We start from the raw sequence: 22,996 nt of genomic DNA on the forward strand, positions 1-22,996 counted from the left end.
GTGCACAGTGGTTGCCATTGCACCCTGCTGTTCTGATCTAATTTTTTTTTGTTTGTTTAGGACTACAATTTCTTAGCATTTGCAGAGTCAATAGCCAGTGTGCGAATGCCCATTGTCCACTGCATGGTACCTAGTTGGTTTTCCATGCCTTTACTTGTTATTGACAGACCGATACACACAACCAATGCACAATACGACATCTCTTATGTGATCCTACCCTACCTACTAATTAAATTAAATGTTACATTTAATGTAAAACATTTAATTAATGTGTTTAAATGTTACAATTTTCAAATGAGGAAAGAAAAGAATAGCTTATTTTACTACCAAGAAGATTCTAGCATCCATCGTTCAATGCTGCAGGTTTTTAAGTGGAAAACACGATGCCTCAAACTGAGCTACGTGGCAACTGTGCAGTGAAAAAGCACCGTAACGTTAGCTTTCTCCTGTAGGATAATACTGATATATTTATAAGGTGCTCCTTCTTCAGACCTGTATTAGGTCTGCGGAGAGTTTCATCTCCATAGACTCGTCCTTCTCGCGAAGGAAGCATAATTGGTAACATACTGTATATCAACCCTGCCTGTCTGTTTTGTAACTTTCCCAGGCCGTCACATGACTTTTGGCGTCTGGACTACTGGGAAGATGACCTGCGGCGTAGGCGGCGATTTGTCAGGAACCCGCTTGGCTCCACCCACTTGGACATCTCGTGCAAAACCCTACAGGAATACGGTGAGCTCACCCATAGATTTTCTTTCTAACTTGGTAGGGTTGATTATTCATCCACACAAAACATAAATCAACATTCCCATATTGTGCTAGCGCCTTTGGTTGGCTTTTTTTTTTTTACTGTTAGTAGCTTATTTTTTACGAGTCCTAAGAACTGAGCATGACACGTGTGTTTTATTGCTCTTTTTATTCCCATCGAAACACATACAAACTCCTTGACTCTCTTTGTTGTCCTCCCCTCTGCACCCCAAACTTTCCCCGAGCAGCCTTGCCCAACACTCCTGTGCAACACAACACTGACTTTTATGAAAAAGCATTGCTATTAAACACCCTTCTGGCCCAATAGCTAATTACATTGCAAATGCATTAGAATGAGTCTATTGATTTTTAAGCTATCAGCAAATTTGCAAACATTCATTTTTAATAACAATAACAATCACTTACTTAAAATTATAGTTTTTATCATTATTTTTTTTTTTTTTTAACATTTGTACAACCCTGAAATATGCAGTGCCAATGCTACGAGGAGCTGAGTAAAATACATCAAATACACAGCTTAGACATTCTGAATGTAGTATTCTACATTGGTCACTGTCATTAATTGTTAAGTTTGACCACAACCGAAGCACAACCAGCTTTTATTGCAGGTTTAAATGATCTCACAACAGGCACACAAATCATATAAAACATATAATAATAATACATAATAATAATCATAGTAATAACACGGGGTACTGTTGCGGCCATAGCTAAAACGGAAGTCTGAGCCCTCAATGTCACTTCCTCTCTACAAGGCAAACTGTCTTAAATGGCTATAAATGCAGTTAAGAAGAAACCCTATTTTCACACTCCAGTCCCGAATTACCCCCCCCCCCCCCCAAAAAAAAAGGATAATGCACCAATGCACCTCGCATTTGTGCTGTTAGCTTCCACACCAACACAAGGTGCATATCGTGCTCATGGCCGGCTTGATCAAGCTTCAGTGGGAGGGGAAGGACATTGAGTGTGGACTTTAGGCGCCGTCTGTCCGACACACAGCTAGATGGATAGATACCTACAGGAGAAGAGCGCAGCAAAGAGCAACAGCACACATTGTGTTCGTGGGGAATTTGCTCCCATACAAGGTTTGGAACTGTTTAATGCCCAATTCCATCTCTTGGCTGAGGCAGAGCGGTGTTCTATAGACCTACAGAGCGTTGAATCAGAGCAACTGGATTTTTGACTTCTTATTTCACTTCTCATTCAGGTCCATGTACAACTTTATACATACATTTGGGGGGGAAATTTGATCCTTCATTCATTCATTTTCTACCACTTTTTCCTCACAAGGGTCGCGGGGGTGCTGGAGCCTATCCCAGCTGTCTTCGGGCGAGAGGCGGGGCACACCCCGGACTGGTCGCCAGCCAATCACAGGGCACATTAGCACAGGGCACATTCACACTCACATTCATACCTATGGACAATTTGGAGTGTGGGAGGAAACCGGAGTACCCGGAGAAAACCCACGCATGCACGGGGAGAACATGCAAACTCCACACAGAGACCAAACTTATTGTTGCTGAAGTCCTCATGAGACTTGTTTTGTGCTGATACACACCATGTTATTTTGCACTGCCTCAAATTCAAACTACACTTGAATGTCTTTCCATGAAGCAGTTTGCAACTGGTCAAAACAATCTTCACATTTAATATAAAAAATGTAATTTTTAATTACAAATGTAATTTATTAAATACATATTTTTCAATTTGTTAAAAAATGTTGCGATTTGCGTTGCCGCCTGACATTGAAGGATGATGGTTGGTCCCGCAGCCAAACCGGTAGAGAACCACTGCTATAGGGTGTGTGACCGTTGGACATGTCCTGGATGTCATCTGGCTGCTTTCAGGCTGTGAGATGAACACATGGCAGCTGCTGCCTCTGCTGCAGGTGGTCCATACAGTCAATCATTGTACCGTCTGCTCTTAATTTTCTGTGTGTGTGTGTGCTAATTTTGTGGCCTCTCTCTGTGATGTGTTGAGCCATGCAAGTCAAAGAGGACATTTTTTAAAGCTTCTGCAATATTCTTTGGAATCAAGTACTTTCCGGTCCAATAAAATAACGCCTGCCAATAAATTCACATTATTGCCAGCAAAGCAACTACAAAAGCAGAGAGAGTGCAGACCTCTCCAATGCTGTGATGTTGGTTGCCACCTGCAACACAGCCATGTAATGTAATAGCTTACATAGCTACAGTATGTAAGCTATGTAATAACTAAAGGAGCAGTCAGTTGTATCAGGTTTTTTTGTAGATCTAAGGCAGGGTTCGGCAACCTACATGTGTAGGTACACTCTGAACTATAAAGGCTTAACTTTGTAAGCCTTACTGAGTGGTTCCGATATTTGTGTAAAATTAAAACAATGTAGCCAACTTACGATAGTCCATCAGAGTTCATATATCTGCACATTAGTGTTATTTGCTCAATAGCGTTTATGCCTGCGCTGAATTGCCATCAATAATCATTCTATTGCTCATGCCCTTGACTGTTTTTGCAAAGAGGGGCATAATTTCCCATTTATTGTTTAATTCAGAGAATAGATGCTGGGATATTTTCTGTGAAAGATTCTGCCATGTAGTCTCCATCTGTGAATGGCTTCCCAGCTTATGTGCAGCCTCGTGTTGCCAACATGGCAACTTTCCAAACCCTTGAGGTGACTTATTTTCTTACTTGCTTTAGACTCTGCTCAAAACCCCCTCACCTTTTTGTCTATCTCGTGCAGTTGGACTCAGTAGTCTGCATACACTAGTCTACCGCCCCCTCCCATTGCTCATCCAATGAGCAGTCACAGACTTGCGGTGAGTCAGATATTTCACATTCATTTAGAGATTGCATTTTTTCTACTTTTGTGTTCATTGTGCTTGTCAATGAGAGCCGCAGCAACGGTTGCCGAACCCTATGGTTCGGTTTCGGCCAGGGTATGATACAAGTCTGGTTATCAGGATTGTCATCCATCATGCCCACTGTCAGGAGCTTCGGTAGGATGGCAATGGCAGCATCGGTTACTTTAATTAGGCAATATCCTGGCATGTAATAAGTTGATTAATTATAAATAAACCTCTACAGGTTGACCGGCACGCTGACTAAGGTCATGTCCACACAGAGATGCTCCTGGGATTTTTATTTTAATTTTTTTTGCCAGGTGGAAAAAAAATGTGTCCACCCTATGTGGGATTAGTAAATAGTTGCATCCTGACTGGAATTGATCACTGGGAAAAAAGTTGTCTTGTCTAGATTTACGACAAAGTGAAATTACTTTAACCAGTAATTTCGGAGTATAAAAATACAGTGAAGAAAATAAGTATTTGAACACCCTGCTATTTTGCTATTTCTCCCACTTAGAAATCATGGAGGGGTCTGAAATTTTCATCGTAGGTGCATGTCCACTGTGAGAGAGATAAACGAAAAAGAAAAATCCAGAAATCACAATGCATGATTTTTTAACAATTTATTTGTGTGATACAGCTGCTAATAAGTATTTGAACACCTGAGAAAATGAATGTTAATATTTGGTACAGTAGCCTTTGTTTGCTATTACAGAGGTCAAACGTTTCCTGTAGTTTTTCACCAGGTTTGCACACACTGCAGGAGGGATCTTGGCCCACTCCTCCACACAGATCTTCTCTAGATCAGTCAGGTTTCTGGGCTGTCGCTGAGAAACACGGAGTTTGAGCTCCCTCCAAAGATTTTCGATTGGGTTCAGGTCTGGAGACTGGCTGGGCCATGCTAGAACCTTGATATGCTTCTTACGGAGCCACTCCTTGGTTTTCCTGGCTGTGTGCTTCGGGTCGTTGTCGTGTTGGAAGACCCAGCCACGACCCATCTTCAATGCTCTGACAGAGGGAAGGAGGTTGTTCCCCAAAATCTCACAATACACGGCCCCAGTCATCCTCTCTTTAATGCAGTGCACTCGTCCTGTCCCATGTGCAGAAAAACACCCCCAAAGCATGATGCTACCACCCCCATGCTTCACAGTAGGGATGGTGTTCTTCGGATTGTACTCTTCATTCTTCTTCCTCCAAACACGCTTATTGGAATTATGACCAAAAAGTTCTATTTTGGTCTCATCTGACCATAAAACTTTCTCCCATGACTCCTCTGTATCATCCAAATGGTCATATGCAAACTTAAGACGGGCCTTGACATGTGCTGGTTTAAGCAGGGGAACCTTTCGTGCCATGCATGATTTCACATCATGACGTCTTAGTGTATTACCTACAGTAACCTTGGAAACGGTGGTCCCAGCTCTTTTCAGGTCATTGACCAAGTCCTGTCGTGTAGTTCTGGGCTGATTCCTCACCTTTCTTAGAATCATTGAGACCCCACGAGGTGATATCTTGCATGGGGCTCCACTCCGATTGAGATTGACCGTCATGTTTAGCTTCTTCCATTTTCTAATGATAGCTCCAACAGTGGACCTTTTTTCACCAAGCTGCTTGGTAATTGCTCCGTAGCCCTTTCCAGCCTTGTGGAGGTGTACAATTTTGTCTCTGGTGTCTTTGGACAGCTCTTTGGTCTTCGCCATGTTACAAGTTAAAGTCTTACTGATTGTATGGGGTGGAAAGGTGTCTTTATGCAGCTAACGACCTCAAACAGGTGCATCTGATTCAGGATGATACATGGAGTGCAGGTGGACTTCTAATGGGCAGACTAACAGGTCTTTCAGGGTCAGAATTCTAGATGATACACAGGTGTTCAAATACTTATTTGCAGCTGTATCACACAAATAAATTGTTAAAAAATCATGCATTGTGATTTCTGGATTTTTCTTTTTAGTTTATCTCTCTCACAGTGGACATGCACCTACGATGAAAATTTCAGACCCCTCCATGATTTCTAAGTGGGAGAAATAGCAAAATAGCAGGGTGTTCAAATACTTATTTTCTTCACTGTATATGTATATCAGGAGAATGGAGTCATCTGAATATTTCCACTGGAATATTACCTTGGCTTGTCGCCAACACTCGCTTCTGGACACGTGATGGTGGCAGGGTGGCGAAGGGGCGGTGTCCTTACCGTTTTCAGAAAGCAGCTCTTTGCATGTCTACACGGAAACAACACCTGTACTGTTGCCAGATTGTTCCACTCTGGAAGACATTTTTAAAATATAATTTCCGGGCACCCAGAACACCGTTTCTGTGTGGATGAAAGACTCAAACGATAAAACACTTTCAACCAAAAAATGTTCCCATGTGGTCAGCCCCTAAATTGTACCTAAAATAGTATATTTTGCAATAGAAGCCAGATATAATGTGATCCTAAATCCTAATTATACTGCTTTATAATGTACAGTATAAAGTTGAAGCTGTCTTCCAGCTTTGATGAGACAGCGATTTGAGTTGAAATGAGACACTTATTTTGGTCTCATTTTCAAGCACTATCAGTGCCATGATGGATTTTTTTTTTTTTTTTTAGTTCTGAAGGTATTTTGTCATAAGGTCGCCCTGCAGAAGATCAGAGGTGAGCTTACATGTGTACTTTATTGCATGCAGACTTGACAGAGCGTCTGTAGAGGGAAAAAAGCAGCACATCTGAGACCCTTGAGAGTCATTATTAAAGCGCTCAAATCTGGGACTAATGAAGAAACGTTAGGTTGTCCGAAAAGAATGCAGTCTTCTGCTTTGACAACAGGATATGACAATAGACGCCCAGCCGCCATCTTTTCTTGTTTGAAGAGGGCAGACACACGGCAGCGGCGGCATGCTTCGCAGCAGACATCAGTCTTCACTGCTCACTTGAAGGAATGAAAGAGATGTGGACAGATTGTTGTTTTGCCTCACAAAAGAACATTTTTTCTTCTGAATGAGTGGCCCGTGTCATCTTTGACAGAGTCTTAACGTACCTTTGTTTTCTCACTTCCCTTTATTTATTTGTTGTGTGCATTCAAAGGAGTTATTTCTAGATTTCTTAGCTTTGTGCTGCTAGTGAGCTCACATGATAATACAAATCAGAGTGGGACCAGGTAGTGGATTTAGAAACAATTCACCAACAGAAATTTAGTAGGAAACTGAGTACATTATAAAGTCAAACATACGTTTTCAAACACCACACTTTCTGTATGATTCAGTTTTCTATGAACATTTTGTCCAAAATTTTGCCCCAGTTATTGTACAAAATACTGCACGTAACGAACCGGTGTGTGAGCCTCTATCTTTTTCCTCAACTATAAAATCATCACACAGCAACTTAACGCTCAAAGGGTCGCTAAGAAATATACAAGATAAGTACCAATAAAATAAAATAAACTACATTTTTTTAAATTCTTCCCATAAGGAGTTCAATGGCTGTCAGGCCACCAGAGGGAGTTCATGAGCTCAACATAAATTTTAAAGAAAATGCAATAAAAAAACCATGACCGGACAAACTTTTGTCACAAAACAAAGCAGGGGTGTTTTGAAATGTTTACTATCCCTCAAATTACAAAATTATATTTTACATTTTTGAAGCTAAATAATGTTATGATATACAATACAGTGTTTATAATAATAAAAAAAATATTAATAATAATAATACATCAAAATAATGTAATATTCCCTTTAATATATCATCTTTCATTCTGTGAACTTGTGAACGTTTGCTTTTCAACAGTAAAACCGGGTCGGATGGAAATGTTTAGGTGTGCAGCTTGTGTGTAGTTTACATTGCCACCACATTGCTGGCTCGTCGTGTTGATGGGCAGCATTGTTCAGTATTCATATTACCGCACTGGGGGCTGTGGTATTTGGCTTTGCAATTTCTCCTACATGACTTTGCAGTGCTCTTCCCGAGGCTCCACTCTTTTTCCGAGTATAGTGTGTATGTAGTATGTAGTAACCCTGCCTCCTCTGAAAGAGACAAAGCAAGTGTATGAATAACGAGAAGGATTACTCCCTCTCACATCTCAAGCTGCTGTTGTACGACGCATCTATGTGCTGAACCAATTCAGAGTGAATCCTCTTCCTGTTTTTTTATCCCATGACACCCCTAACAACGACAATACAGAATTTCCTGATGGACTGGAATTGCCCCACCTTTGTTATGGCTCTGATAAAACTGGGTTGACTCTATACCCCCATTCCCTATCAGTGCCTTTTATACAGAACTGGCAGGGGAAATGCCAGCTTGTAAAGGCCAAGTAAAAGATGCTGATACTTCTCGCTTTCACATTTACAACAACAATACAGTATTTGAGTATCTGAAAACTGCAATTCCGTAGTTAAAACTTTAGCAGGACCACAGTTGTGTAACCTTTGTCATCACTTTTTGTGCACAGTGTTTGAGACGGAGTGAACATTTCATGGACACTCTGTCTCATTGTCTATTAGCCACATTGGCAGCTTAGCCAGCACATTTGTGTCGCTGGAATAACCTGCCCTGTTGCACCCGCCGGCCCTCTCTCGGAGTATATTGTGGGCTGATTGGAAGCGGGCAAGCATGAAATGGAAGTCACGTTAATATTGATCCAAGTGTTTAACGGGGTGTTTTACCTCCGGGGTGTCCTTGTGTCTGCAATCAGGTGAGAGGCTTGCTGATCGCTACAGATGGACGTATCGTTCTCTGCTGCAATGAGCGTGATAATAACCTTATTTAATGTAAGCCATGTAGATTTGAGCTTTTGATTTTAAGGCTTCCTGTGGTAGCCTTGTCAGAACTGATGGTCATCGTGTTGCATGCAGCCTCGAGCAGACGTGCACAGAATTAAGATCTCCCCGAAAGTAAGTGTCTGTACTGTGTAAACGCTTCTAAATCATAGTTATGATGTTTACTGTTGCGTGTCTCAAAGCGCCTCGGAATGATGCTTTGCATCACAGGAAGTATGAGACTGCTGTTATTCCTTGGCAGATATTGAGAAGACATTAGACAGAATAGCCTCTCTGTGGAATGCGGGTGCGTGGGAGAGCTTGAGAGTTTGAAACCCAAAGAGATATATTTGATATTTAAGACTCTATAGCGCTCACATTCCATAAGATGCTGGAGTGGTTGCACAGATCAGTGACAGCGCAAGAGACGGCGGAGTCGATCTGCTTGTGAGCGATGTACGTTATTTACAGAGATCTGACAGCATGAGACATAAAACAGAATAATCAGTGCTCAAGCTCCACAAAGTTAAAGCGCTTTTTGAGTTCCCTTTGAGGTCAAGATGGCTGTTTGTGTATATGCACTGTAGCATACTTTAAATGTGTGTAACGTTCCCTGGCCTATCGGTTGCATACACAGCAGCACAGGAAGTGAAGGTCTATAGAATAGAATGGAATAAGGATGGAATATTATTTTAAATCTGATTTGTTCCATACTTACCAGCGGAACCCTTGACAGTGCAGTGGTGTTCTGGATCAGCAACTTGAATGTATGGGTTATTTGTGACTAAAGTTGAATAGAATGAATTACAGTAATATGCAACCATGCATTCAAGAAGACAGTTATAAAAAAAAAAATAATAATTTATTTATAGTTTTTGTGCAACCAGGTTTTTGGTAGGATTTGGTTTTACACTGTCTGTTATTTTACAGTCAAACTGTGCACCTAACAAACCCATCCATAAACCAGGGAATATTTAACCACCGTTATTACTGTATGTGTGTGGGCGGTTTATTTGTTCATAGAAGACACACAAAATGATGAACACCTCTGTATCTGTCTCCTTTGAAGCACTGTGCTGTGCACTGACGAGGCCCTCAAGTGCAATTTCTGAGTGATAGAAGAATCTGTGCCTTTGTTTAATTTAGCGTGACTGCAAAAAAAGAAATTAAAAACACTGCTGAATGCAAGGAAAAAGAAGCAAAGATTCATGAGTTAACACACATCCCACAATTACATATCATCTAAAGTGTGTTGTCCAAAATTGGTGTCCAACAACGTGTCTTCTTACACTGTAACTATGCCTTTCTCTAATGTAATAGATGCCGTATGTTACATACTGTACAACAATGCAACATGAAGGAGTCGGAAGGGGGGATACAGACGCTAGCAGCACTAGCATATGCACATGTGCGCTACGTGCTAACATTACGGTAACAGCGACATCATTCTAGGTTAGCCTTTTCACTGTAGGAAAAGGAATCATCAAATTTACCACTCCCATGCTGCTAGTTGACCGACGATATTTGGCAAAGCTGCCAGGCTATATTTTGAGGTGTGTAGCAAAGCCTGATTTTGAGTTTTTTTTTCTTCATGACGTCGTGCAGGGTTGCACTTGGGTTCGAATCTTGTCTCTGTACCGAGTTTGCATGTGCTACCAATCCATGCATGGGTTTTCTCCGGGTACTCCGGTTTCCTCCCACATTCCAAAAACATGCTAGGTTAATTGCCGATTCTAAATTGCCCACAGGTATGAATCTGAGTGTGAATGTTGAGAATTAATGTTTATCTATATGTGCACTGCGATTGGTCGGCCACCAGTCCAGAGAGGTGTAGCCCGCCTCTTTCCCAAAGTCACCTGGGACAAGCTCCAGAATACCTAGTGAAGATAAGCAGCATTGAAGATGGATGGACGTCATGCAGAGACGCAATTTTAAGAGCGAGCATTTGAGTTCCTCGAAGGTGGAGCAAACAAATGAAGGATATGATAAATCTTTTTTTATGTTTCATGTTCATAAATAGGTTCTCCGGACATAGATTACTGATGAAACGTCATTTAAAAGGCCTTTGAACAATAGGCAACCTTTAAAACTCTATAAGATCATCCGTTTTCAAAGGTCCAATGCTTTGACCTTAATCAACAAATAAGGCAGCATTTTTTCATTAATTTTGCTAAACTAGGCAAAGGGTTTTCCGTGAAAGCCGAATGGTAAAGCTCAACCCACACAGCAGTTGATTTGTGTGGTTTTACAAGAATTAGCTTGGTGTATTTAGCCTAGTCAAGCCTGTGCAAATGTGCCAATCACAACATCAGCACTTCTGCTGGCCTTTCACTCGTCGCCTTTTCAGCACGATGCTTTACACAATTAACATTACACTTTGATCTCATGATGCCGCAGGCAGGCTTTGGCCTCGAACTCTAACAGCCCTCTAGACATGAGGCAGAGCAGGAAGCTGCAGCCTTTTTTGTTTTTTCCTCTCTAAGTAGCCATTTTGACAACAGTCCAATGTAACCTCTGTTAGACAAGCTACACGTGAGGAAATTAGCTATAAGGCAGGTGTCACCCTAATGTGTGATCTTCAGCTCCTCTAGTTATTCATAAAGCAAGGCCCATTTGGGGGTTGGAGGGCTTTATTTAAAATAATTGCATTGTGAGACCCCCCTTTTGTTTTTGCTGGATGTACTGTAGGAAGACATCTTTGCCGTTGAGCAGCAGTCAGATGATGAAGAAGATGAAGTCCTGGTGGAAACACAAGCTAATTGTGTTGTCTGTTCAGTGTTGCTCTTGTCACGTATCCAAAAGCAGCTCATGTCGCGAATCGACGGCAAGCATGAGATGCAACACAACCCACCCACCCCCCCATCCCCCACTTCTCCTCGCAAGTCATCTGTTGGTCTTTCATTGTTGACCTTGTCTGAAAATAAAAGCCGATATACCTCTGATGTTGAAAATGTATTCAGTCAACAACTTTTATATAGTATGGCATCGGCAAGTGTCTCCTTGCATGTTTATCATGCATGTCACCGTGAAGAACGCTTAGGGACTGTCAGTGTAGCTTATTTCTCCATGGACAAGCATAGAGGAGAATTTATTCAACATTGTGTGCCCCTTAGAGTGTCCCTCGGTTAATTTAAACAATTAAAGACTCAGTTTAATGTATTATATTTTTAGTAAATATGTGTGAAGTGGCATAGCTGAGTGAAAATGCTGAATTGGACTTGTTAAATCTTGTCTGCACAGTAAAAAATAATTAGGAAAATTTATCAAAAAATATAAATAACTGGGGTATTTTCAAGTAATGCAAATGCCCAAAAACAATATAAAAATAAAATGAATGCTTGAACTGTCTTGCAACACAAAAATGAAGGACTTTGTGAGCTAATAAGTTTTAATTTCATTCCACCTTAAGTCATAGCATAGTTATAAAATTGTTATTAAAAAATCAAGCACATATTTGTGTTTTTATAAAAAATATCAATATGTAGCTTAATAATAACTTACAATAAATTTACTTGTTTATTTTTGTATTTATTTATTTACAGATTCCTCCGACATTGTCACTGGCTAGTTGCTAAGCGACCCAGACACTGATGACACTGATACGGGCTGTACATCGAACTTTGTTATTTACATTGTTATTTATATTCCCTCTCGCAGGTTCAGAAGATGACGAGCTAGTCAAGTTGAAGATACCCGTCCTGGCTCAAACCATTCCAAGCCAGACTCCTGAAACTGATCTTGTTCTGGAAGGAGACGATGACTCGGGCGGTTTGTTGCAGGATAAGGAGACGGACAACTTTGGCGGTAAGTCAACAACGACTTTCATGCTACATGAATAGCATCATAAACAACTGGTGGATGCCTGGTGGGATGCATGGTGGTCGTCTACGGTCATGTACTCCCTGTCTTTATTGTTTTGCTTGCAAACATTAGCATCGCTGAAAATATAAACATTTATTCATTTTTCAAGTTTTAATTTTTGCTCACATTAACTTTGATTAATGGCTAATTTTGGGTGGTTTTATTTTGTAAAATATTACTAGTATAATTGCACATGAATATAAGACACACATACAAAGCACTGCAAGTCTTAAAATTCACACAATCACCAGCACTGCATTGTTCACATAATAATATCACTAACATTTATTATCTCTCATTACAGATGAAGCCTTAACTAGACTTAAGTACACGATATGACAGAACTCAGTGCCGAGGTGGCACCTTACAAAGCCTCTCTTAATGTGTGTGCATGTGTGTGTGTGTGTCCACGTGCAGTATCAGTCCTCTGTGGGTGGCTTTACAGGAAACCTCCACGACGAGTTAGCCAGAGTTTAACTTTAAGTATCGATGGAAAAAAAAAACAGTTGGACTGTGTCGTTGACAGTAAAGCCAAACTCCACTAAAAACCTCATGTGAGACATTAGTGGTTTCTTGTAGTGAGTCCCGAGTGTGACGCTTTGTAGCAGAATACACTTTTTTTTTTTCAAAATCACGTCATGTGTCCCGAAAACATGCACAAGAGGGGAAAACTAACTCTCCATCGATGAGATTTATTCTCTTTTGTGCTTTTTTATGATGTCAAAGAAAACAACACAACAATTATTTGGATAATTTCTGGATTCAAAACAGTCATTGTCCTCACAAAAGAAAATTATTGCATCATGAGATTAGCCTTAATTGTTGTTTGCCATTGGCAAAAGCAGGTACTACCAAGGACTGTCCAGATGGCCCGAGCTGATACCATTTAGTGTAGCTATTGCAGATTAATTGCTAAAAGTAAAATAAACATGCTAACGTTTGCTTACCCTGTTGTTGAGATACTGCAGTGTGTTACTCCACAGTCTCCACATGGATGCATCTCTTCGTTTTCCAGCCCTCAGCCCTCTCTTGGATAAAATGTGTTTCCTACTTCTTCCATTCTTTAAATGGAAGATTTGTTTTTCACAGTTTTTAGACAGTACTGAAGCAGTACTAGTAGTTGAACGGAGTGAGGAGAGTTGAAGTGGAAAAGAGGCTTTTAGGTCCATCACTGGTGACCTGTGAACTCACAAATGTGATCTAGATCAGGGTTGTTCAAAGTTTTTCTTCCATATATTAAAACATCATATTTGCAAGGGCCCATTTGGATACTTTTCATTTTGGAAACCATACCCTGGATAGTCCTGTTCTGAACAAATGAGCAAAAACCGGTTGTCAATGAATGTAATGAAAGGATAGACACACAAAAGCCAAAAGCATTAGTCCTTTTATTGGAATTTTAGACCATAATTTTCTTGAAATGTTTCCATCCCAGTATTGTTCACTTTTCTTCTCAACATTGCAGTTTGTGTTCCCTCCTGCGGGGGAGCTCCCGCCTTTCCTGCACAATCTTTATTATCTTTGTATTGTTTTGTGAGTGTTTTTAACCTACAATCTCACCCTACGCTTGCTTGGCTCCAAAATCTCATCATCCCAGGCATGAACAGGCCTCATGAGAGATCCTGGACTTGATCCTTGTCAGGAAGCCAAGCTCCGCCTCCTGCCAGGGGAAGGGTGGGGTGGGGGGGGGCTGAGACAGCTGTAAGCCCTGCTTTGCCCTCCACCATGCTGAAAGCTCTGGCATTATAGACGCTACCCTCTGTGCTCGAGACGTTGTGCCTTCAGATAAAAACCAGCTCAGTGCCCATGCATTTCACCCCCATATTCACAAAAATTATGTGTGTACTCACGCCTTAATGTCCCAAAACATTGTTTATGTCGTCCTACAACAGAGGTGTCCAAAGCTCGGTCGGGGGAAAAACTATGTTTTCTTTGTTTGTTTTTATTCAGCTGCTGTATATTCTTAAAAAAAGGCATCAGAACATTACAAAGGAGCCACGCTAAAAATAAGAAATACAAGGTTCCAGCATCCAATTCATATATTTGCTTTGCCACCCATACTGACAACTGATGCTTTTTCAAATATGTTTATAAACAAAAACATGACCAATTATTAAGATGGCCTTAGTGACAAAAAAGTGAGGATTTGAGTGTTGACCATATATATAAACCAGCTTGAATTGAAATACTAAAATAAATCTTTTTTTAGGTCTTGTTTTTTTTTGTCTAAACAATCTGGGTGTGCGTTTTATTCACTTTGAGAAAGTACAATTTTGAAATGCATTCACATGATTCGTAAGGCAGTATATGTGCACTCAGTAAGACACTTCATTAGGTACACCTGCACATTCTCAAGCCCCAGAGGGAGACTATCCACAATGAAAGATAATCATTTGATTGGATTTAACAGGCTTGTTTATTATTTGTGTTCATAGTTTGCGGTAGCTACGTCATTCTCATATTTTGTTCTTGTATAGTGAAATAAAGCTACCAAAATATGAGAAACGGCTTTTGGTAGGTAGGATACAGTGTATTTATATCATATTGCAAACTGAGCCTTACGTGTGCAGTATTTTCAATGCAGCTGCTCTGTCAAAGTGCAAATGTATGAAATGAAATGCCCAGTACACTTTTTCTTGCCGTTTACCATTTATTATTATATGCATTTTTACACTCAGGATAATGTACGACGGATAATCCCTGTCTCCCAGAATGAGACATGTTCTTCTCTTTCGGCAAATTGCCCCCCTGGACAAATATTTGCCATGATAATCCGAATAGTGCCTGGGAATTTAACCTACATACGCATCCCAATCCTGTGCTAACTTGTCCTTAATTTCATTATTCTTGTGTAAACATTTTAATGCCATATCGCCTAATTATGAAAGGATCTCTGAGGGGATTATGGGACCTAATCCTCTAACTCGGCATGAGCAGTGGCTGCACTGCTTCAGGCTTGTGTGTGTGTGTGTGTGTGTGTGTGTGTGTGTGTGTGTGTGTGTCTGTCTGTCTCTTTTGGTCATCACACAAAACCGTTAACCTTTTAACAGTCACATTACGTGAATAATAGAATAAAATATAATATGCTTCCCATCAAGGGGATTACAATGGGATTACTTCCAATGATGTCACAGCATGCATGTTACAAGGTGAAATACTGCAATGACGTGTTTGTGTGTGTGCAAATATTCACTCCAGCATAACAACAGATAGCATCAGCAAGTAGCACCCAGCAGATTTTTGCTTAAGAGGGGACATAGGGCGGTGGATGTTTGTATTGGTGGGGTGGGGGGAGGGGTGCATCTCCATCATGGGATCAGAGAGCCCAAATTCACTTGTATTCCTATAACACTATCAGCCATAATTGGCCCTGCCACGCAAATGAAGACTGATGGCACGTTAAAGTAGCTCTTGAGTTTAAGGGATCGATAAATATCCCGATTCCACAGATGCCACAGTGTCACTGCAAGGTCCAGAATGAACAATAAAGATGCGATAAGACCATCTAAGATGCCTCTTCACATGAACTTGAAGGCATCACTTGTATGGATTGCAAGATGCATTTTCGGCATCACATTTTAAATTGTCCTTTTTGGGAGGAATCGTGTTGCATTTAGATTTGTTTAATGTTGAATTAGCATTTTTTTCTGCAACAGCGCATGTTTTTGTGTTTTGTTTTTATTAATAATAATGCAAATCCTGCAAATTTAAAGGGGAACGGCACTTTTGGGGAAAATATTGCCCATCATTCACACTCCTTATGTGAAATATAACTGTTTTGGGGGCGTTATAATGCACAATATTTGTTCATGTTTCACATAGGGATTATTCGAATTATGCTAAATTCCAAAAACACCGTCTCCCTTTAAACTGTGTAAACTGTTTTTTTTATTACAGCATTAATTCCAATTTTTTATTAGATTTGGTTTTTTTTTTAATGACGTTTATGTGATGCCATTCTCTCCGCAGGCCCGGTGGTTCTCAACAGCCCGGCACAGCTCGTCGCGCCAGGCCTGGTGGCCCGGGGGACCCTGTCCATCACGACCAGCGAAATCTACTTCGAGGTGGACGAGGACGACCCAGCCTTTAAACGGGTCAGCCCAAAGGTAAGCATGATTATGATTACACGCCGTTTTGGTCATATAAAAAGGCTCAATTACAGCTGGTAATTTTGTGTAAATCAATTGTCCTTATTTAATGACGTTTTGTGTATAATATTGGTGAATTTACTTTAGAAATGATGAATTGAAACGATATCCCCGTGTTATTATTAGAGTCTAACTTTTGACAAACACGTTCAATAAAAAGCCAACAAATATATAACAACTCGTTTTATTAGCTCTTTAAATTAAGTGGAGGACAAATTAAAAAAAGGATCACACATGTTATAATCCAGTGTATTTCAAGTGCATTTCTTTTTCAATTTGAACGTAATATATATTTACTATATTTATATATGTCGTCATTTAAAAAACAAAAATCAGGTAGGCCTAAAAAGCATGGTAGAGGAAACATAATAATAATAAAAAAAACAGCCAGTAAAAAGTACCTTAAATTAAAAATTCAAGTAAATTGATGGAATGTTTTTGTTTTTTTTACACTCAAAATGTAAACGAATAGGAGGACAGACTAGCACTGATGCAAATATAAATTAATGTTTTGTTTTTCTATAGCAGATGAAGCAAATAATGGTTAAACAGGTGTCACAGAACAACATTCACAATCTCAGACCACTGGAAGCACAACCTATCAACACATTTACAGTATCAAATGTACATCGCGTATGTGTGTTTTTTTTTCAAGTCTTTTCAAGGGAATTTTAACGTTATTCATACTTTGGAAAATTAGTATCGGGGCCAAATGTGTTTTCGTGCCATTTTGGAAATGTGTCCCGATCAGAGGGACATTTGAACGAGAAAATGTCATTAAAAATGTTATGGAACGCCTAAAGAGGTTTGCAAATGTGGCCGTTACGCCACAATATGCTTCATGGAGTGTCACCTCCTAGTGTTACCTCAGAGTTTCTCCAAGCTTTTGGGGTTGGTCAGTATCTCTCTCGCCAATCGCCACGTCTGTTTGGCGGCGTTCTCCAGAGCCGAGTGCGGTTTTCCCTGGAAGAGGTCTAAGTTGGGGAGGAAGTAGTGCGGACACCTCCTGCACTGCAAACAGGAGATGAGCTGCAATAGAATCCCGTTCAGGCGGTCCCCCAAGCAGTTCTCGTCCCAGTCCGACTCCCTGGGGTGCTTCTCGCACTCGTAGGAGACCAGAGTCTTCATGTGGTAGTTGTTGAGGGGCTGGCCCGGCAGCTCCAGGTGGCGGTCCCGCAGAGCCTTCAGCACCGACAGGCACTTCTTCCTGCAGCCGCCCAGCAGCAGACGGTTCTCGGCCTCGGCGAACTGCAGCACCCAGGCGTCGCTCTCGGCTGAGCTCTGCTTGCCGTTGAGCGAGTAGCACTCTTTGGATAAAAGGTTGAAGCCCTCCGCTTTGACTTCTGCCACCCGGTTGGGCCCCGGCCACGGGATGTGGGGCAGCGGCCAGTGCGCGGCGCTCCTCGGCCAGATGCCGGTGCACTTGAAGGCGGGAGTGATCTGCACCACGTAGCGGTCCCTAATGCGGAGCTTCACCTCGCTGGTGTCCGCCACCATCTTGACCACGTCCCGGTAGCTGCACTTGTCCACCGCCTGGGCCACTAGCGTCTGGAAGCGGGATCGAATCTTGCGCGCCGAGAGGTAACCGGAGGCGGTGATGAACTCCACCCAGAGCGACATGCTCCTCTTGCGGCCGTCGCTCAGCTTGAGCACGGCGCAGCCCGGCAGCGAGCCGTCGTCCACGAAGTTGAAGACTCCCATCTGGTTGAGGTAGAGCACCACCTCGAACTCGGTGGGCGAGATGACCTCCAGCCCCTCGAAGCGGTTATCCATCTCGCTGAGGGAGCTGATGAAGCGCGGCTCCTGAACCTCCACCTCCTTCAGCACGTCCGACACCACCTTGCACACCTCCCGGATGGTCTTGGAGATGGCCGCCTTGCGCGACTGGCATTTCTCGTTGTAGTATTTGTTGAGGTGGTACACCAGCTTGGCCTGCGCGGCTATCATGTTGGGGCAGAGATCCGGATTGTACACCGGAGTCTCGCAGTACGCCGACGGATCCAACGCGGCAGTTTGTACGGGAGCCAATTTTAGAGAAGAAAGGGAAGCTATTTAAAAAGAAAAAAATAGAATGTCTATTTATAAGACGGCTGTGAAAAGATGTGCACGGAGCGCACTCACTCTTCAGCGCTCATGTGCAGGCAAGTGAGCATTATTATGATTATTATGATTGTAAGAGGCAGAAAAGTCCTCACTAGAAAATCTCTCTGCTTGCTGCTGTCATGTGCACATTGAAAAAGTGTGCATGCTTTGCGCAGAGTGGAATGTTCTCGCACGGTCTCGCTATTTGCTGTCTTTACAACACACACACACACAGACCCACGCACACACACACACTGGCTTATTATAAGGGAGGAGTTGTCAGCAGGTTGGCCAATGGCTGCACGATGCGTCACTGCATGCAGCCCACTTCATCAGCAAACTACTGCTGTTTATATATACACGTCCCAAATAATACTGTAGTAGTATATAACCAGCAGAGGAAATATAGGCTATACCCACGCACATGGAAGGAAACAAAAACACTTTTCTTTACATTTTTACGATGTTTTCCCCACCCTTCTGGATTTAATTGCCTTTTGTGTGCGTTTATAGAATTAAGGCTTAATTTACCACCGATATTAATTTTATTTTACTTTATTTTTACACTGGGCGTGATTCTGCATTACAATGTGAATACTTATTTGGATTTCTTCTGTTAAGGGAATCGAATTGGATTATGTGAATTCAATTATACGTATGTGCATGTGAAAAAATCTGTTTTAGAAACTGGAATTGTGTTGGAAAATACAGGAAGGAGTTAGTCTAACTTTCTCACAGATTAAGATGTTCAATTATTTTATAGCAATTACTTTGTATGAATAATAAAAATAAATAAGTAAAAAGTAGCTTTTTGTCAACTTGAAAATTACTGCGCCCATTTATAATGGTTTAGCTCTTTATCATAATTATTACTTCTTTAATTATGTGATATTTTCAAATCTTTTTTAAGAGGTACTAGAAGAGTTATTTTTAATACATCTCTATAGATTATAAGATAATAACATTATGGTTATGTGTGTCTACATAACACTAAGTAACTAATTATGCTGCCAATAATCTGCTTTTGACTATTTCATAATTAAGCACTTTAAGATGTGATTTTGTTTAGTTTGGAGGATCATCTTAAACTTGAAACTTGTGTTGCTCCCCTCCATGAGCTTCATGCATCAGCTAAAGAAGATTTAGATGTATTTTGGCAAGTCTCTGCTTTCAGTCACAACTTCATTGGAGGAGCCATTGCCAGGGCAACAGCCTCCTATAGTCTTGGATGAGCTGGCCAACCTTCCAGATGTGCCCCCTAGTGGCTGTGAGCAGCATAGAAAATGACATCACAGCAAAAAATGGCATTGTTGCATTTTTGTAACCACTTTCAGGAAAAAGTCCCACATTTTAGAAGAGGAAAGCTGGATGGATAAAAGTAATTTGACTATCCTGGCTATGTGGGTTGATGGTGATGCTATTAAGTGTGATTATAGTGTGATGGTAACGATAATAAGTCATTTATAGGGGCACAAGTAGCATAAAGTTGATTGTTTCTGGGCATTCATACTATGATCCCATACAAGATTTTGCTGTTTTATTGACATATTTTCAGCTGTCCCTCCCACTGTGGCCCAGCTGCTGCTTTTATTAGAACCAGACTCGTCCAACATTCCCAGCTATCACACCGGATACTTTTCACAATCCACCTCTTCCAATTTTGAGATTGAGATTATCACCTCTTAATCTGAAGCATGTGCTTGTAAATACATCGCAGTGAAGTGGAGCATCGCTGTCGTTTTGGACGGTGCGAGCGTCTGACGTTAGCGGCAGCAACATTGGGAGCATTGTTGGTGCTTCATTGGTGGAGACCCTCCACTGCTGTGATATATAGGTCTGTGATTCCAGCACAGAGCCCCCCTTCGTCGCTCCTGACCCGGCAAGATGCATGCGTGATTTGTGTAAATCAATACAATGTCTCCAACTACACCACCGCTGCCACCCCTCCATTTTAGCAGAGCATGTGACCCTGTTTTGAAGGCCTCTTTTGTTTCCGCAGCATGAGCACACACGTCTTGGCTTCTTTTCCTCCATTTTTCCTTTCCCTTTATGAAGACCCGTTTTCCTGTTCACATGCAGCTGGGCACAGGAGGGTCAATGGTACTTGACTGACATTCCCTAGACAAAAAGAATACATATTCTGCCTAAATTATGACCACAATAATGACCACTTCATCTATACACCTCTTATGTATACTGAACATAGTGTATGTTCTCATTTTGCCATTAAGGTTAATGCATTCTATGCTGATAAATTAAAGACAATTAAGAAACAGTTAAGCCAAACTCTCTTGTAATCACAATAGGTGTGTATGTGTGTTGGGGGGGTCTCACTCCCAAAAAATATATATATATATATGTGTATATATGTATATATATGTGTGTGTATGTATATATACACATACATATATACGCATATATGTGTATATATGTGTGTGTATGTATATACACATATACATGTGTATGTGTATATGTATGTATATGTATATATATGTATGTGTATATGTATGTATATGTATATATATGTATGTGTATATGTATGTGTATATATATATATGTGTGTATATGTGTATATGTATGTATATGTATATATCTATGTGTATATGTATATGTATGTGTATATCTATGTGTATATGTATATGTATGTGTATATCTATGTGTATATGTGTGTATATATATGCATATATGTATATGTATGTGTATGTGTATGTGTATATATATATATACGTATATATATGTGTGTGTGTGTATATATATATATATATGTATATATGTGTATGTATACATATATATATGTATGTATATATATGTATATATGTATGTATGTATACATATATATATATATATGTATATATGTATGTATGTATACATATATATACATGTATACATATACAGACGCCTTTTGCTAACGTTTAGCAACAGCTATTACTTATTGCTGCTTTATTCACAATGTGTGGTTAAAATGGCACTCGTCTTCATAGAACTTGGAGAAATGCAAAACATAAAAAAATTATTAGCTTTTTATTTTCTCCAAATGTTTTGTGGAAATCAGTTAATATGAAATAATAAATATATATTTTTCTCATTACATCATGAAAAATATGTATCTATAAACCCTTTTAATTTTCTATTATCCATCTTTATGAGTTAAGGGAATCCTAATAGTGAATGATATGTTATTTTAGTTTCAATCCTATTAGCCAACAATAAATAAATAAACGAGGTCACACATCTTTCTGACATTTGAGTTTTTTCAGTAAAATGAAGAGAATGCAGCACGTCAATACAAAAAAAAAGGACATTTAGCATGTAGCTCTGTCAGGCTAATGTGCAGATTAGATTAAGTGGATTTAATAAAATGACATATTTCTGTATAAATCACATTAAAAGCATCAGCAATGTGACATCAGCACTGGTGTTCCCACTGTGAGAAATAATATAGTTTAATCTCATGGGATGTTCTTATGATATTAATGGTCACAAGATGAGATTGTCATTGGGATTTTTTTTTTTTAATAATGGAACATTATTATTATTCCAAGCAATATGGCATCTCTGTAGGAGGCCGGCTAATTTTCCCGGACCCCCTTTGATAGTGTCCGTTCATTTGTTTTATTCGCTGCTGGGCCTCCCCAGCTTGTAGCCAGAGGCTGATCAGCCCTCCAGGATCAAGCCAACATGCTTCCATCAAAGAGAACACACGTCAGCACACACACTGGAACAAATAACACACTCAACTTACGAGCACATGTGCATTTTAATTTTTGTCTTTTTTTTTTTACTGCCACAAAAGGTGGCGAAAAGTGTAAATTAAGAGACGTAATTGATTGTCTCAGCTTCATTTGGCCCTTCACCCCTCCCCTCTGCAATATGCTACGCTTGTCAGCCTTTGTGATAAATTACATGCATGCATTTGCATGAATTGAGCATGCATGTGGCTCACGTATGTGCGTTTGCCAAAGTAACACTTTCACAAATGTGTTATTTGGTACACAAAAAGACTAATGTTGTGCATAGATTTGAGTGTACCTTCCAAGTTGTGCCACAGTTGAGGATAGGGCGTCCTCTATGAGTTGTTATTGTCATCCACTGCTGGGCATATTGGATTTTTTGTGTGCAGAACAGAGGTCACAGTTTAGTTTTATTTGTTTTTTTATGGCTCATGTTCAAATTGTATGTGTATATATGAGATCTCAACCATTTTGGCAAACTAAGCATACTCTCGATTAAATGGCAATCAAAGACAATTTCCTTATAGATAAGTGTGGTTTGGTTAAACAACTTTTGCAGTGCATACGTTGCATCATATAATGCCCCATAGGATACATGGTGGTGGTCTACAACCATGGATTTCTGCAAATATTTCAGAGAACGCAGAATTTTAGTGCACATCCTGAAATTATTTTCATTGAGTTAAATTAATCGTGAATCCGAGTGACAAAATTCACCCAAGTATGAAAACAATGTAGTGTGGATGCATGAGAGCCTTATAGGAGGTCTGTGCCATTCTCAAAGTTGCTGTAGTTTTCTTTTCCCATAATTTTGACTTAAAAAGCAGCAAACGAACAGCAGATTAATCTT

At 40.4% G+C, this 22,996-nt stretch overlaps 2 protein-coding genes across 6 annotated transcripts in view; one reads left to right on the forward strand and one right to left on the reverse strand.

Annotated features, from left to right (window-relative positions):
• The window catches only part of LOC131134774 (neurobeachin-like), a 189,633-nt gene that overhangs the window by 103,848 nt on the left and 62,789 nt on the right, over window positions 1-22,996 (forward strand). For all 5 annotated transcript variants that reach the window (XR_013627937.1, XM_078792628.1, XM_058080378.2 and 2 more), the window contains 3 exons: window positions 608-732; window positions 11,982-12,128; window positions 16,155-16,291. Coding sequence is in view for 4 of the 5 variants with exons in the window: in XM_078792628.1 (XP_078648754.1) it covers window positions 608-732; window positions 11,982-12,128; window positions 16,155-16,291 (409 nt within the window). In the remaining variant the exon portion in view is untranslated. The remainder of the gene's footprint in view (window positions 1-607; window positions 733-11,981; window positions 12,129-16,154; window positions 16,292-22,996) is intronic.
• mab21l1 (mab-21-like 1) lies at window positions 16,502-18,634 on the reverse strand. The gene has a single exon (XM_058080386.2). The coding sequence runs from the start codon at window positions 18,278-18,280 to the stop codon at window positions 17,201-17,203; it is 1,080 nt and encodes a 359-aa protein (XP_057936369.1). The 5' UTR covers window positions 18,281-18,634; the 3' UTR covers window positions 16,502-17,200.

This window comes from Doryrhamphus excisus, linkage group LG8 (genome assembly GCF_037039965.1).
Source record: "Doryrhamphus excisus strain RoL-2023G ecotype Guam linkage group LG8, RoL_Dexc_Guam_v1.1, whole genome shotgun sequence".
NCBI lineage: Eukaryota > Metazoa > Chordata > Actinopteri > Syngnathiformes > Syngnathidae > Doryrhamphus > Doryrhamphus excisus.